This window comes from Vanessa atalanta, chromosome 20 (assembly GCF_905147765.1).
Source record: "Vanessa atalanta chromosome 20, ilVanAtal1.2, whole genome shotgun sequence".
Lineage (NCBI taxonomy): Eukaryota > Metazoa > Arthropoda > Insecta > Lepidoptera > Nymphalidae > Vanessa > Vanessa atalanta.
Window position 1 is genome coordinate 6,423,722 of NC_061890.1, and position 17,532 is coordinate 6,441,253.

Consider the following 17,532-nt stretch of genomic DNA (forward strand, 5'->3'; position numbering starts at 1 on the left):
ATAAGCCCGTTTAGGTAGGTACCACCCACATGTCATTTATTCTACCGCCAAGCTATAATTTGTTGTGTTCCGGTATTAATGGTGAGTGAGCAAGTGTAACTGACAAGGGACATAATAGCTGAGCTCTCAGGGTTGGTGTCGCATCGGAGATGTAAGGAATGATTACAATTTATCGGGTTTTATCGTCGTCATCTAATACTTAGATTGAAAATTATTTTAAAAATAGTTTTCAAATTTTTTAACGTATTTATGACTTTTCAAATAATTTGAAAGCTACTACAGCTTCATATCAAGAGGCTCTGCGTTCGAATTCAATAAATATCATCAGGGCTTTCCGTCAAGAAGAATAGGAATGGAAAGGCTTGGAAGTAAAAAAGTGTTGGTTTTACAATATCGTTCTTCAGAAAGCACGCGATGTCGTGTTCAGCGTTTGATCTCTTTTCTGTGAGATGATAGAAAGTTCACGTATGCTAACTAACACTTGTTTATACAGTTGTGTTGGATCGATGTCCCATTTAAAAATGAAAATGAGGGCATAGAGAGTGAACCTGTAATTTTGAACACTCTTATGCAATTTATTTCTACTGCAAACTAAAAAAGGTCTTGAAATTCAAATTTATTTTGGTCTAAAGTATTAGACATACGCCGTTCTTCAAATTGTGTTTGGTTTATTTAAATTAATATATAATATTGCACTGCACAGAAAAAATAAATATATATATTTTTTATACGACCGATAAATAAAATCTTTGTTTTAAATATTTGGAAATCTCAGTTCTAATATTTGGAAATGTAGGTAAGATTGAAAAAAAAATGTCAAGGAAAAATTACATTATACAATTTCAATTAATGAATATCAGTACGCTACCGGCACAATTAGCATACACACTCGGAAATGATCTAGATATAATGCTAGTATTTTTATCAATAACACAATCACATCCGGATGACTGGTACACGTGTGAAGCGGAAAGCGGAAAATAGATAAGCATGAACAGATAGATAGAATGAATCAGATGTTGAGAATCGATATAAAAACGATGTAACGTCTCTTGTACCTTTAGTTACACTGGCTCACTCGATCTTCAAAACTAATAATAAAATAATAGGGTGGATATGAAGCTCCGTAGCCGTATTATTAAACCGTCGGATATCCGAAATAAAAATCTATCCGAAACCGTGTAACCTAATCCGATAAACGAAAAGGTTTATAATAGTTTTGTTCTTGCGTTTACTTAAATAAAGTAGCTGATTGTATTTTAAGGCTTATTATGTATTTTCTGTGATTATACCTAATACCAAATAATAACGTACAAATAAATTCAATCTGTTACCTTGTAATATTCTCTTTTACAATTTCTAAACAATCTAATATTCGCTACTGAAACTATTCGAAACAAAATAATCCGAAATCATTTCGTATCCGTAACCGTATCTGACCGGTATTATATTATTATGTCCGTATCCATATACAGATCCGAAATTACTAACATCTCTGATATTGTTGCTGTTTGAGTATTCGTAAATAAATTAAATCGCTGTATCTTGCAACTCAAACCGTATCCGCTGATGACAATTAATCAGCTCCCGGGTGTCTTATTTCCCAGAGTAACAAGGCACCTGTTATTTAAAAAAAAAGTTGTCTGTGACACTTCTTACGCTTTCTCTTGATTACTCAATTGTTTCTTTCTTACATTTCATATTTTATAACTCATTATAGGGCTTCGTGCAAAACAATGCCACACTACATGAAAAATTTCATATACGTAATTTTTTAATTTGACACGACCGAGTGTATTATATTATGTAATTGCTCGATACGAATGAAATAATTTCTTAACGATCGAGGAAGGAGGAGGAGGAATTCTATTAGTACAGATTACGATTGACTATATGGAATAATATTTAAAAATAACTTTATTAATAATTACATTGATTATTTGGTATAAATGCAATTATACATTATATGGATAATTCGTAACCCTCAATATTATTAAGAACCCTTTAAAATACAAAATAAATAAAAAAATAATTACTACAATTACGACAGCAATGAAACAAAATTGAAAAATAATTAGTATTTTTTTTCTTTGTCCACAGATCAATAATGACGGTTAAGAAAGGAAGCCGGTGTGGCGGCTTAGCTGCAATATTGACGCGACAGAAGCTTCACAATTCCAATCAACAGCTGGACATAACTGCCATTAGTAAATCAAATCACAGTTACAACACCAGTGTCGGTTTCAACGAGAAAGATCAGCTTCAACTAATAACAAAGGATGAAAGCAATGAAGATGAGAAACAAAAGCTGATCAAAGATTACGATATCAAGGCCGGCAAGCAAGAGAACATCTGTATAGACGACATCGCAAACTGTGTCAACATTGACAACTATCCGAATTGTGAAAACACGCTTGTTTTTTACGTTACAAAGAATTCAAACAAAGAGGCCATCGCTCTTAGATTCGAAAACGAACAGGATTACAAAAGAATTTATTTCACTTATAAATATTTCAAAATGCGAAACAGATTGACAAGGAACAGTTACAGCAGCAGCGATAGCTTGTTCACGAAAAAGAAAAACGTTGATACGTACAACAGTAGGAACAATGGCGTCGACGATTACAATTCGCTTGATAAAACGCGATCCGAGTTCGATCTGATGCAGACCGTCGACAATGACGGTATGACACATATATCAGTGCAACAGAAAGGCTTTAGCACCCGCTACGATCAACCATTAAGTCTGATCGGATTGAAAAATGATAGAGATCACGGTGAAATAGATAGTGTTATTTATACAGATATAGATATACCGACTAAGCCGGAGAAGAAGAGATTATTTCACAAAAAAACCAAGGCGCCTCCTCCTCCGTTGCCTATTAACAAAGAAACTCCAAAGATACTTAAGGGCGAATTCGTAAGAGTGAATGTTGAAAGATCACCAGACGTAATACCTAAAGACAACAAGCACAATAAAATACCAGATATTCTAATGCTAAGAGATAATAAATCGAAAAAGAACAATCAGAGCAATCTGTGGACCGTTAGCAACAAAGGTAAATTAATTTCTTTATTACTAGTATTAGCGTTAGCAAAACTTACGTAATTCCGTGGAAACTGATCGCAATAAGGAAATAGTGTAGCGTTGGTTACGTTCGAGGCATTAATTATGATGAGCAATTTGTTTCGACGACGAACATCATCCGGCTTTATCGTTATTTATTATTTAGTTGTTTTACTTGGCCTTATGTGATGGCCGTCTGGTGCAGAGGCCTTCTTTTAAAACCATATTTAGGGATATCGCGGGTTCGACTTTCCATTTTCGTCTTGTATTCTTTCAAGTCAGACACATAAGAACACATGAGTCACCAATTAAAAAACAAATAAAGAATATAAAATTCTTATAGCATGTTAACCAATAAAACATAATTATTTAAAAGTTAATATTTAGTGTAGTTATAAAGTCTGATGTGTATATATGACGTTAATTGCAATTTTTTTTAAACAAGATTTATATCGATCCGCATCCACAAACAAAAATACAACAGTTTTGTTTTTAAGCTAACAAATTAATATCAGAATTTTTTACCAACAAATACTACAATGAATCTCATTTAATTAAAAACATTTGTATTGTAATTAAATCTTTGTGTGCGAATAATGGTTTGGAATTACAATTTCCTATATCTAGATATAGACTGGCGATACGAAAAAACATTAGAACAATTTACGAGAAGTTTCGTTGGAAACGTTTTCGTTTCGTAATAAGACAATTAATTGTTTTAAACGTTTCATATTAGCTTGACTAATTAACAAAGTTAATGCGTTAATGAATCTGGGAAGTCCTTTAGGTATACTGGCTGATGTTCTATACAATTTAATCTGTGGAAACATTTGTAATTGTGTGTGATAAAATTTGATATTTGAATCGAAAGAAAGTTAGAATAATCTTCGTTCGTTACTAGGACTAGTAAGTTAATAGAATTTGGGCTCATTTTATTTGAGAGAGAAAAAGTAACAATTTTTTTTTTATTGTAATGACGTAGGCAGGCTGGCAAAGGATAGGAAATGTCAATGTCATGATCAGCGCTGCTCATAAATATTGGCAACGTAAGAAATATTAATCATCATCAATGCGCCAACAACCTTGGGGACTAAGATCTTATGTACCTATTTACCTAGTACCACCACAGGTAACACATTAGCAAATAACTATATTTTTAATGCACGAACAGCATATCTAAAAAGGTGACACTATATTAATCCTTTTTGATTTATACGATTCAAAAAATTAATTCTTATTTTCAAACAACGTAATGACATTGAGGTAATATAATTCGGAATGATTTTTAGCACATTTCAATGCTAAATTATAAAAAAAAAAAAACAAATATCCAAACTCAAGCAGGTTATTCTTAATTCCGTGTTTACGTTTTACATTTATTACAATACAAAATACTTATATAGTATTACTTAATAGAACGCAATTTGAATTTAAATTTCGAACACGGACGAAATTTTAAAATTCTCAAAACGTTTGACCTAAACGATATCACGATTTTCGAAATCTCATACGAACGTTCAAAAAAAAAAAAACAAACCGTGTAAAATTGATGTGTTTTACATACAAAAGCATGTATATAATGAAATTAGTCGAGCAATTGCATGCAAGTCAAGGCCGTGTATGTTACAATAGGTTGTTGACCCGCGTAATGACATTAGGCTTCTTTCGTTATGCCCGTCAGTTTTTCTGACCAAACATTTTACATAATTATTCTTTTATTTCTGTTTTTAAACACCATTTTTAGTCTCATTTATAATATCTATACATATAATAAAATTGGAGTGTTTGTTTGTAATATTAAAATAACCCATTTTTCTAAATGCATATGTATGTATACACGGTACATATACCAAAATAACATTTTTTACAATTTTTGTCTGTATGTCTGTTTGCTCCGGCTAATCTCTGGAACGGCTGAACCGTAATGTAATAAGGAGTAACTTAGGCTACTTTAATTTTTTTTTTAAGTAAAATAACTTAAATTCAAACAACGCGCACGAAGTCACGGGCACAGCTAATATTTAATATAATATTATTAAGTCCGCTATAAAAATATTTTTTTGCGTTGACAGCCTATTTATCGAAAAATATTGTTATAGATTATATAACAACTCGCAACGATTAACGGAGGCGGAGCAGTAGTAAGGCTGGAAGATTGCTATGGTTGAATGCGCTAATCTTTGGAACTACAAATACAATTTGAATTATAATTTCTTGATGATAGTTAGTGCTGTATAATAAAAAAAATTAAGACGAAATAAACTTTTCAACACATATTTTTACCTAGAGACACCAGAACAGCATGGAGTTTGATTTCAGGATGAATTTATATAATTATAATTCTAAGATATTGCATATTATTCATGGCTATAGATGTTTAATTATTTGAAAATAGAATTATCAAAAATATATTTAAATCACGTCTATAACTTTGAAGGGAAGTTAATAATAGCATTTTTTTTTAATTATTCAAGTTCATCTTGTAATAATAATCAAGCACGTTTTTAAAACTTTACCTCCTCATTGGGCAATGTTTGTTGCACAAACAGTAAACGAATCGTTTGACAAATGGACAAATTATTTGCTTTGTGGAGGTCACGCGTGTTTGATATGAGATTAAAAAACAATTCAAACAATTAACCGAACAATCAAAGGCCGCGTTCACATTCAAAGCTGTACCTGACAACAGGTAAGGGAGATACTGGAGTAGCGACAAAGTCAATACCGCATTTTCTTACGGACGTTCGCGGCCATCTTTAATTTATACTTTTTCATAGCATTATTCTGTAAGAACTCACTACAAAACTCACTCTCGAAACGTTGACAACTGTCTTACGGTAAAACGCTTTTTTGGCTCGCGTATTATTTAAATAGAATTAATACTGAATTAATGCTTCAAGAACTTATCCCTGATCCCTTTAAATGGTGAAAAATGTAGCTTAAGTCCCTCCTTGAGGTTCAAGCTTACTTTATACCAAATGTCATCAAAATCAATTGCTGACGCCGTGAAAGTTTTACAGACAACCAGAGCTACTTTCGTATCTATCATATTAGTACAGAAGTACAGATGTCGCAATTCACTCATTGATCACTGCGGTCAATTCCAAGTATTATAATATCACGGAACAGCTTTACTAATTTCGGTCTTGTTAAGATCAAATGTCGGGAGGGTTTTATAGTAAGCAATCTTCAAAAATCCTCTCTAATATCTAATATCTAATATAATAAAAACTATACTGCATGGTACAATATAGAATTACTAAAACAACAATTTATAGTCAAGTGTATACATGGAGCTCATTTCTATTGCACGTAAGACCTGTACCACAGATAACCAGGTCCTTAACCCACGGAATTAGGTATAGCATAAAATAACTTGAAATAGAATCATTTATGAAAAACAAAACAAAATCAATTTACTCGGTGATAAGACATTAAATCAATTTAAAATGAGATTCATCCCTTAACATTACAATCATATTATTTAAAAGTATTTTCAGTATTGGATTGCTTGATTGTTAGAAACAGCATCTTATAATATATATTTAATACGTCGATGTAAAGTGCATTAATTCGATATATAATATTATGTTTTTATATACTACATACTATGTAAACATAATATACAGATATATTGTAATAGATCAATACGCAAAAATCAAAACAACACGGATGTAATTCACATTGGTAAAAGAAAAAAGAATCACACGAAAAACACTGTTTTAAACCAATGAGCAAACATGTTAAACCAAAGTACTTTTAATATAACATACAGGGCAGTTGGTTCAAGGTCAGCAATGGGTTAAGATAGTATTGATGGAATTTCCAACTAACCCTTGCACCTGTATATTGATTTTGTTAACTGGCAATACTAATAAAACTACTATTGACTAGAGAAGAATTAACAAAAAGTCATCGAATCAGCCACATACAAGCATTTGATCGGTTCCTGTTATCCCAATGTCGATCTAGTCCCAAATCATCCTAGTGGCTACAACTTTTTTTTCTATAGTTTCTGTACCAGTGAAAAACTTTTTTTTTTATAGTTTCTGTACCAGTGAAAAACGGCCTTTACTTTAAACAAACATTTGAGTATCCAGTTACAATTGAAGGTCCGTTTACTTAAAATATTTGTAAATAACTTCTTATAAACGACTCCGGTTCGTGATTCTATTTCTAGTATGTCATTGAGGTTTCGTATCGAATATACCTAATAATATCTGAGGATCAAATTTTATTAACCCATATACGTATTTGTATATACATTAAGTGTCAATAGCCCGATGTAAAAAGTCGCAGGATCGATCCTGACCCCTTGGGCTAATGTCGTCCCCGCTCCTTACGCAAGTGGTAAGCTTAAAAGGAGGAAGTAAATAGGAATAATAGTAATTCCTTAATTAATTAGGAGAGTTGCTACTATCCTTAAATTTTACTATCCAAATTCTGCCACATGTGTATCCATCAACCCGCATTGGAGCAGCGTGGTGGAATATGCTCCAAAAATGCATTTCATGCACAAATTTGCATGCTGTTAACAGTAATGCTACTATCCTTAAAAAACAATGATATAAATGACCAGATATTTTAAAGGTTCTTTACTGATTTTAATAATTTTGCATAGATTGTATTTATGTTTTATTTTCGATGGGCCTGTAAAAACTTCTTGGGCAGATATGCAATTAATGAATTGTGATAGTTTAATGATATAAAAACATTTAATCATTACTGTATTATCGATAACGTAACCGAAAAGGTTTTAGTGTTTAAATTCAATAATAGAAGAAACGTTTTGATGTTTTGTAATAAAGTCGTTAATATTCGAATTTACGACGTTGTCATGTCTTACGCTGTCGTAGTCATAAAAGGTACGTCAAACGAACATCAAATGAACGATCTACTGTATTGTGAGGTTCTGCAAGGCCTTTTGTAAAGATATGTTAACGACAGCTCATATTATACTAGTTGTCGGTTGCGACTTCGCCCGCGGGGGCGGTCATAGGTTTTAGGTATAAAGAAGCCTTCATTGGAGTTCAAGCTTGTTTCATTACAAATTTCATCAAATTCTGTTCAGTGTTGACGACCTCCGTGGTTGAGTAGTGTGTACACCGGTTTTCATGGGTCCGCTACTCTGAGGTCCCGGGTTCGATTCCCAGCCGAGTCGATGTAGAAAAAGTTCATTAATTTTCTATGTTGTCTTGGGTCTGGATGTTGTGGTACCGTCGTTACTTCTGATTTTCCATAACACAAGTGCTCTAGCTACTTACATTGGGATCAGAGTAATGTATGTGATGTTGTCCAATATTTATTTATTTATTATTTATTAGTGTTTAATCGTGAAATCGTAAGAGACAGACAGACAGAGTTACCATCCAATTAGTGAGTTTATGATTGATAGCACAACTTGGGAATGAAACGATCGCCTCCTGGCTATTTCTTTTCATATTCAATATATTGTGTAATACCAAAAAAAAGACCCGCTGAGTTTCTTTCGCCGGTTCTTCTCAGAGTATTTTCTTTTCCGAACCGTTGGCAGTGTGTTATTTGATTATCAATAAGTAAGTAATGCTTCTATATTGAATAAAGGAATTTGAGTTTGAGTATTTATAATAATTCATGCCGTCGACATCACCATTGTTGGCGAGTTGGTGTCAGGGGTTAGGTAGAATTGAAATACTGATATAAACCATGACAAACACCATTTGTCTTTCCCTTTAAATTTTTAATACAATATTTATTATGAATGTATATATTTAAGTTTTATTTACGCGTAAATTAATAATTAATGTATACGATATATAATATACATATTGATAACTATATAAGGTAGGTTCGTAAATTTTTTCATTTCTTCCATTAAATCTAAATATCAAAATAGATTTATTGAATAACACTAAATATTACTACAAGTATTTAAAACGGGATATTTACCATTTTTTTTTAATTTTTATTTGGTGGAGTTCGATATTACTATACTATTTAATGAGGTGAATCTGAAATGCTAATGATTAATGTATTTAAAGTTTTGTTGACGATTTCATGACAAAATCAACGCAGACAGAACCTGCTGATATACGCTAGTTTGAAAGATACAAAATATTATAGTTCTATTGACACAGTTACGCATTATTGCAGTAGTACATTATAGGAAGCGATACGTGCAAAACGAACCGCGCGGGAATCAAACCCGCCCTTCATGGTCGGCTTGTGTCACAGATATCCTGTTACTCAGCCACCGAGGTCATACGGTAGGCTGGTAACTAATACAAACTCAAACAAATTTACGTGATCGTCTATGAAGTTTATTTCTAAAATCATTATTGAATTTATATTTATTATACGGTGTTCGGCTATATAATCATACAAAAAAAAAAATAATGACACATTTTTATTACATAAATTGAATGTTGACGAATATAACGTATCTGTACAATGTGTTCTTTATAATATCTGTTTACAAAGGTCAAATCTTTATCTTATCGTACTCAAAATAAATATAAAATTATATAAATCTCTCGTACTAAATGTACCGACGAGCCGACATATCTTTATTATATAATCATTATTTCTCTTTATTTTAAAACCCGTGTCCGTTTGACCTTAGTCTATAGGTACATATTAAAAAAAGATATCGCTTGCGACAATAATTAAAATAATAATAAATACGCAAATATAAAATTTTATATTTCCTTGACAGGTTAATAACAACAAATTTTTTTTTTTAAATAATATATATAGAAGCGAATGATAATAAGGCCAATATTAAGTATTTAAAAATTCAAAAAAAAAATGATAATAATAGATGCAATTTGTAAACATCTCCAGGATACGGAACTGTATGAAAATATTGCTATATATACAATGCATTGCCGGATTACCATTTTAAAATAAAAATCATTTATGAAAACAAATTAATTTCCTTAAATTCTGTATTTATAAAATTGATTTTGTTAAATTAATACATAGTGCACAGCGATTTGAACGGTTATATCATAATAAACGGAAAATAATAATAATAAATACAACAGTTACTTTTACTCTTAAAACCTAAAATATTTATATACTTATACACACACATATATAAATACATATGTATGTGTATAAGTGCATAGGTAGTTTATTATTAATTATGGATTTATTTAGTTCGTTAGTATTTGCTGTGCCCGTTTTGTAAGAAACATTTGTATTCGTAATCCTATAATAGATCTCGCTTGGTGGTGATATTATTATTATCATATAAACTTGCATTATTGCCTTCTAAAAGGCAAAAAACAATAAAACCTATAATAATTATTATTATTAATATTTAATTATTTAAAATCGCAAAAATATTGTGAAAACGAGTGTTCACCATTCAATGAGCATTTCATTTATTGCTGCGGTAACGAACATTTTAAGATAAATCGTGTGTTATGGATACAATTTAGACAAATCTATATATAACAACGATTTTCTCCTTCGGAAACAACGTGTTTACGTGTTGAGAGTACGAGGAACTCGCTGGTACTGGGTGCATCGGAATATAAACTAAAAAACGAACGGTACGCTGTCCCTTCAAGGGATGTCACAGGATTGCATGCTATAATGACGTGATAGACCGACGCTCGGTCCACTATGTCTCCAATACCTAGGCCGGTTATCTTATCTAGAAATATTCCGAGGGGAAATAATATCAAATCGAATTGCGTCCCGCGTAAAAAGTGAGTCATTGCTTTTCCTAATATTGACCTCTAAAAAAGTTATCTCTTGAATCGAGTTTCGAAGTTAACCTCGCCATTTCACGAAAGGTCTCGTCGACTATTGCATAAATTAGGCAATTTGTCTCGTGTCGATAGCAAATACATCTCTACGTGACGTCTTGTTCTGTGCAACATTACAACGAAACATGTACTTAACAGAGTTAAGAAAATTCATAATTTATTAGAAAGTAAATCTCTCATAAAGGTTAATTTAATTAATTACTTTGCTTTAAAAAATATGTTTATATAATAATTAATCGCCTCGCTGGTCTGACCGCTGCAGATCTATAATTTAAACATGCAGTCCGGAATCTGAAAGTTGATGTGTGTACACTTCTGTACACACCTATGCTCGGCTTCCCAAGGGAAGCACGTAAAGCCTTTGGTCTTGCGTCTGAACTCTTTTCCTTCGTATCCGATTGGATTTATGATATGTATATAGGAGATAGTATAGCACATATAAGTGGCTTGTTTCCCTTAAGAACATCCGTACACGAAATTTCTTAATAGGACATTTTATAATTTTTATTAATAAAATAATTGTTAGTTGTAATAAAATATTAACATGTTACTTATTTTAAAAACGATTTTATTCAAGGTATAATATTCATTAAAATTATTTAATATCTGATAAATTAAAAAAAAATGTAAATTAATTCTCGCTTTTAATACTATTTAAAAATGTCATAACGGAATAATTACTTGTATTGAATCTTTATCACATGCAAATGTGTTCCTTAATCAAATTACTTGTAATGTCTCAAATAAAATTGACCTTAAATGTATCTGATGTTTTCCTACATGCAGCCTTGTATCGTCCTCTAGGTCAAAATAAAATTAACTAATATTACATTTATATGCGCCAGAGCACGGAAGCCTCCGTGTATCGAATTAACGAGACTAAAGCGTATTAAGCTTCACGACTACGATACGATAACGACATTTCGATAAAATAGTTTTTTTTTAATTATAATACAGCAAATTTTTTATGCCTTATCAAGTTATCAATTATTTTTTCGTCAAAAAGCAATACTTTGTATATTTGTATTCCTTTTTGATGGGAGTGTGTTACTACGACGCAAGAAGAGACGCAAGTGTCATAACGTCTCAGTTTTCATGTTTGGTGGCGCAATGGATATTAAAGAAATGTTAAAAAGAAAAAGTTTCAAATTTCATACCTTACATACATACATACTCAAAATCTATGGGTAACAAATTGGCGATGTAATGGATGGTTTAATATAGTGAGAATGAGTATGGGCGTATACTGACTGACCACCTGATGATAGGGCGTTATCATCAGGTGGTCAGTCTGATATTGAAATGAAAACTGTTTTCAAATATATAATAATGTTACTATTTTAAAACAATTCTAGTAATGTTAGGCTGGTCAATACCACAATAATATGAGGAGTGAGAATCGTTTTTGATTAGACACAAGACAGCTGCCTACCTGATTAACTATATAATAGCTCGTAATATACGACTTAGACAAGTAAATACTACAATAATTCAACACGACAATAAAATAAAACTTTACCAAACATTTCTTTTAATAATATTATTAATAAAATTAAAAACAAAAATTATACCGCATTTACCACTGTGATTTAAATAAAAAAAAATATTTAGCTGGCTCTGAATTATAGATACAATATAAAAATATATTCATTAAAGGCATTCAAAAAATATACTATAACATAAAAAGTACACACACTCAAAGGTGAAGTTAGAAAAAACTTTGTAATAAATCGAGCTGTCCTGTCCCGTGTCGTGTCCGTGTCGTTACGTATAAAGACAGTGAAATGATGTAACCGAGAACATGCATTCGATGCTGTGATTTACTCGTGAAGAATTACGTAAGATTGAGAAAAAAAAATTTAATTGAATCATTTAAACTTCCTATATAAAATAAAAACTAAATGTCTAGTTTTTCGTTGTTAGACATTAAGTACGTATATAAGTATATATATAAGCAAAATATAAGTACGTATTTTAGTCAAGTAGGGGTTAAGGTGGGTCAGTGGTTAGAACGCGTGAATCTAATCAGAATACTGTGGGTTAAAATACCACTCAATGTCATTTGTCGAATTATTTCTTTCTTATTCCAGCAACTCGGTGGAATGAGCCTTCTCCAAAAACTAGGAGGTATTTGCCCAGCAGTGGGATATTTACAGGCTGTTACGTTTTCCTTACAGGCACTTGTCATTTTCGCGTCACACTTTCGGAATGTCGATTCATCTTGAAAGAAGAAATTCATTGTATTTTGATTAGGTAACATTATCATTGTTATTAAAGTTTAATGTTTAATTAATGTACTTTTTCTATTTCCAGTGACCAACGGCTACGAATCAGACAGAGAAGAGTGGAGAAGCAGCCGCTCACAGTTCTCCACAACCGCCTTCGACAGCCTCGCTCGGCCTACAAAAATGGCAATGGCGTTAACATTTAAAAAGCCCCAAAGACTCGAACCAGTACCGCAATATTTTCGCCTAACGAGCGATTCGAAACCCAAACTCACCCCCCTACCGTTCCGCCCGAACAACTTTCTCCAAAGAGCACCGAGATTGCCGCGACCCAGCACAGAGATCAAAAGGAATCTCACGACGGATCATAGGAAATATATGTCGCTACAAAATCTCGAACTACCGAAGAAGCTAAGCGAACCAAAAAAGCAGAATGACAAAAAGGCGAACTACAGCAACATCTCACACAGGATAACGGGTCTTACGAATAAACTACGTGATTTAGGTAATGGCAACACCATCGGTAGATTTAGAGCTCAATCGCAAAGTGATGTTGCGAATTTAAAACCAGTATTGAAAATGAACGTTCACGATGGAACGAAACGTTCAGTTGTAAGGACTTGTAGTGTAGAACCACCAAAGAAAGTTACGTTTAGTGCCTTCGCCACCGTTCAAGTAGTTTAAATTTTAAAAAGTTAAGCTCAATTTTGGCGGGCCTTAAATTATAACCTTACATTCATAGTATTAAGGTTAAATAAATATAAAAACATTGACTTTTAAATATTTTCTGTAATAAGTATTTAATTGTTGTAATAATTATTTCTTTGTAATGATTCGATTTGTTTCTTAACTTTGCCCTCATTAACAATTAAGCCTAAAAATGTATTTCCAATTTTGATTAACTAATACTAATAGTTGTATATCATAGATAAGTAGTAAACAAACAAAGGAAAAGGTATTATTTAAGTACAAGTCATGCTATAATTAGGGTTCCGTAGACTAAGAGATATTTTTTTATAACTAAATATTTTTTTATAATATGACACACGTGTCAACAAATTTGATTTGGTCATGTAATTTTTGGGGGGTTGAGGTTTTGCCAATAGCACTAACGTTTTGAGTAACGTTTCCTGCAGACTGACGGGTAATTTTGAACGGCTCAAATCTTTTTGCAATTTAGATTTGATTTGATACATTTTTTTACGAATATATATAATGATTAACGTATAATCATCCTTAATCATTAATTACTGTTTATTGTTTAATGTTTAATGTTAATATTTGAGATACGTTTGTGTCACATAATTATCACATCTACGGAACCCTAGTTCAATGGTTAGTATTTTGTAATAAAATGTTATTATCACCTAATGGGCGCGGTAAAGACAAATCTGATTTGTAATCTATATGACGGTTTTTAAACTTTACTTTTTTTTTAATATTAATAGATACGTAATTCGTTAAAAACGAAACAGGTCGGGATTGTGTGAATATAAAATTCGAAAAAAATGTCATTTAAGCATATATTGTTTATAATGAAAATGATGTATTAATTCGGGAAATCGTTCCGAAGATATTTAAAAGGTATTCATTATTCAAATCTATTATCCATTAGGTATATAAGAATACTTGTAAATAACATAATATATTATTATCAAACTTGTCATAATTTTTAGTCTGTGTTGCATGTACATAGATAATATATTGAAATTAATAATTGACATTGTTACGAACTGACATTTATTCATAATTTATTAGGAGGTTAGGATATTTTTATTTTTTTTGAAAAATTTTAATTGCATTTGTATTTTAATGGATTCTGAAAATATAATTATAATAATTTTATCCGATTTGACAGTTGTTGAAAGATTCTAACTCATTCGCTCACTGTACATTAAAATTTACAAAAGTGTGCAAAGATTAAAGGCATATTTACCTTTAAAAAAATGGACCAGTCAAATAGATTCACTATCTTATTTTGAACGCAACGATTAAATATTGACCACAATACTTAAACTACTTTGATCAATCCAGGACACCTTATAAACTTACAACAAATTTTAATCTACTACTAAACTAAATGGATCAAAAATTTCAAACAGGGGGACAATTCTACGAACTTAACGATTATGATACGTTCTCCGTTCTATTCTGATGTTGTGTTAATGGGAAGACGGAACGTCAACGATCACGTTTCGATTCGATTGCGATTAAGTGATAATTTATAATGTCAGTAGAATTGGCGCCCTAGTTTGTTCGACAAGAAATTTATATAGTTAAATATTTTATATAAAACTTATTAACATAAAACCCGCCGTCCCAGCTACCTGTAATCTGTTGTCCGATTATTTACACAATCTTTTTAATTATTGACGTGAATACGACTATAGTTTCACGCCCCTTGCTGTTAGACTTTGAAATTTTTTGATTAATCACATACATTGCAATAATTTAGTATAATTCTGATATATAATTATATCCTATTTCATATTGATCATGAACTTGAGTCATACCTCCTTTGATACTGTCATCGTTTGTTTATATATATATATATATATATATTACCTACGTGTATGTAGTTTTAAGTATATTTTCTCCATCTTTATTATTACTATAATCTCTTTATCAAATACTATCAGCTTAATCAATGTGAGAATCGTTAAGAATGTGATTCACACCAGATATTTATTTATAAAATAAAGCCGTATCTACATGTCTTCAATACATAAACTGTATACATGAAAATTATTTTTTTAAAGTAGAAAAATATCTGGTGTCTATAGTATTAGCTTTCGATCGTTCCTGTTCGTGTGACATGGATAGTTATTAAAGGATTTGTTAGGAAAAGTGAGCCAGCTTTCCGAAAAATTCACAGATAATATAAAATTTGTTTTTTTTTTTTTTTAATTACATATTTTTGCTATTATTTTTTGGTAATATACCGCTGCATTTGTATTACAAAAAAAAACGCCATTTATAATTTATTCTGTTTATTATATGTCAATTTATTATTGTATTACGGAAAGCTTGCTCAACATAGTATTTTGTTCTCGAATGTTCCAAAGATTGAAATGCCACCAATCTTTAAGAGATTGCTGTCGGTCAGTTTCAGGTGTAAATAAAAACCTAAATATATTATTTTATGTTATAAAAATAAGAATATTTAACATAATGTCTTTAAGACTGGCCGGCGAGTTAATGTTATATGTAAATATTTGTCACGATTCGGTACACCCATGTAAATTGATCTAACGATTTTGACGAATAATCGATTAAATTTAAAATTAAAAAGAAAATGTATTATAAATTAAATATGTATAACAAAATTCTTCATTATGTAATTTTCTTTCAAATGTGTGTATTAATTGTGTATTAATCAAGTCCTTATTTTATGTTATATATGTTTAAACTTTTATATTTATACCTTCTTGTAATTTATTCTTTATGAATAATTTGTTATTCAAGAAGAATATTAATAAATACTTATGTTCCGTATTGTTCGTTCTAATTAAAATAGTTGACAATATTTTCGTTTGCAACTTTCAGTGTCCATAAATGTTTTTAACAATGTATAAATTTTTCGTTGACCTGCGTGAAAAAAGATACTTTTGAACCCATATTGTTAATGACAACCGTTTTTAATTTTCTCTTTGGTTGAGACGCAGCTTAAGATAGATGTAAAAATGAGATATTTTTGCATCGATCTTAATCTGCGTCTATAACGGCTCGATAACTTCTTACTAAAAAAAAAAAAAAATTGTCAGCGGAGAACCTGACAACGCCCTGAGCACTTAACTGCTTTTAGTTTTGTAAAGTAAAATTTAATTTAATAACGAATTTTAAATATTTTCTTATTACTTTAGAGACGCCATCATAATTCCTAGTCCAGTAAACTCTAAATTCTATATAAAAAAAATACCGCATTCATATTTAAGTCATTCAAGGCGCGAATCATTTTATAATTCTTATTTCATACTTTTAAAAGAAAATAAAAAATAATCATAAATAACAGGTGACATTCAAATTAGTCATTCTTTCTCTTAAAAGACATTTGCTTATATTTTAAATGAACGGGTGAATGATTAATTGTCAAATCGTACAACGCAATCTTGAGACTTGAAAATATGAAGATTGCTTAAAAGATCCATTCATCGATCCATTATATTATGAAACAATTAATATTTGATTGAAGATTGGATTATAAAACTTTTTTTTAAACAAGCTTTTATTTAATGCATGTCGTTAAAAATATACAATATAGTACAGTCGATTGTCACCAATCACAGTAATATTCAATCTCAATTGGTTGGTTAAATATGGGGGCAATTCTATTAAATATTGTCACTATAGCAATCGAATCGAACCGTAACCGATGCCGTTTGGTCGTATCAACTAACACTACGATGCAGTTGCGATTCGGTCGAAATTGCATCGGAATAATTCGGGAACGTATCGTAAACGACATCTCTAAAAAATGTATCAC

At 31.1% G+C, this 17,532-nt stretch overlaps 1 protein-coding gene across 3 annotated transcripts in view; it reads left to right on the forward strand.

The window, feature by feature from the left end:
* Nucleotides 1-14,202, forward strand: part of LOC125071849 — a 76,909-nt gene extending 62,707 nt beyond the window's left edge. For all 3 annotated transcript variants that reach the window (XM_047682251.1, XM_047682250.1, XM_047682249.1), the window contains exons 2-3: nt 2,101-3,059; nt 13,138-14,202. In XM_047682251.1, the coding sequence (XP_047538207.1) occupies nt 2,108-3,059; nt 13,138-13,733 (1,548 nt within the window). In that variant the 5' untranslated portion in view covers nt 2,101-2,107 and the 3' untranslated portion in view covers nt 13,734-14,202. The remainder of the gene's footprint in view (nt 1-2,100; nt 3,060-13,137) is intronic.
* The last annotated feature ends 3,330 nt before the right edge of the window (nt 14,203-17,532 follow it).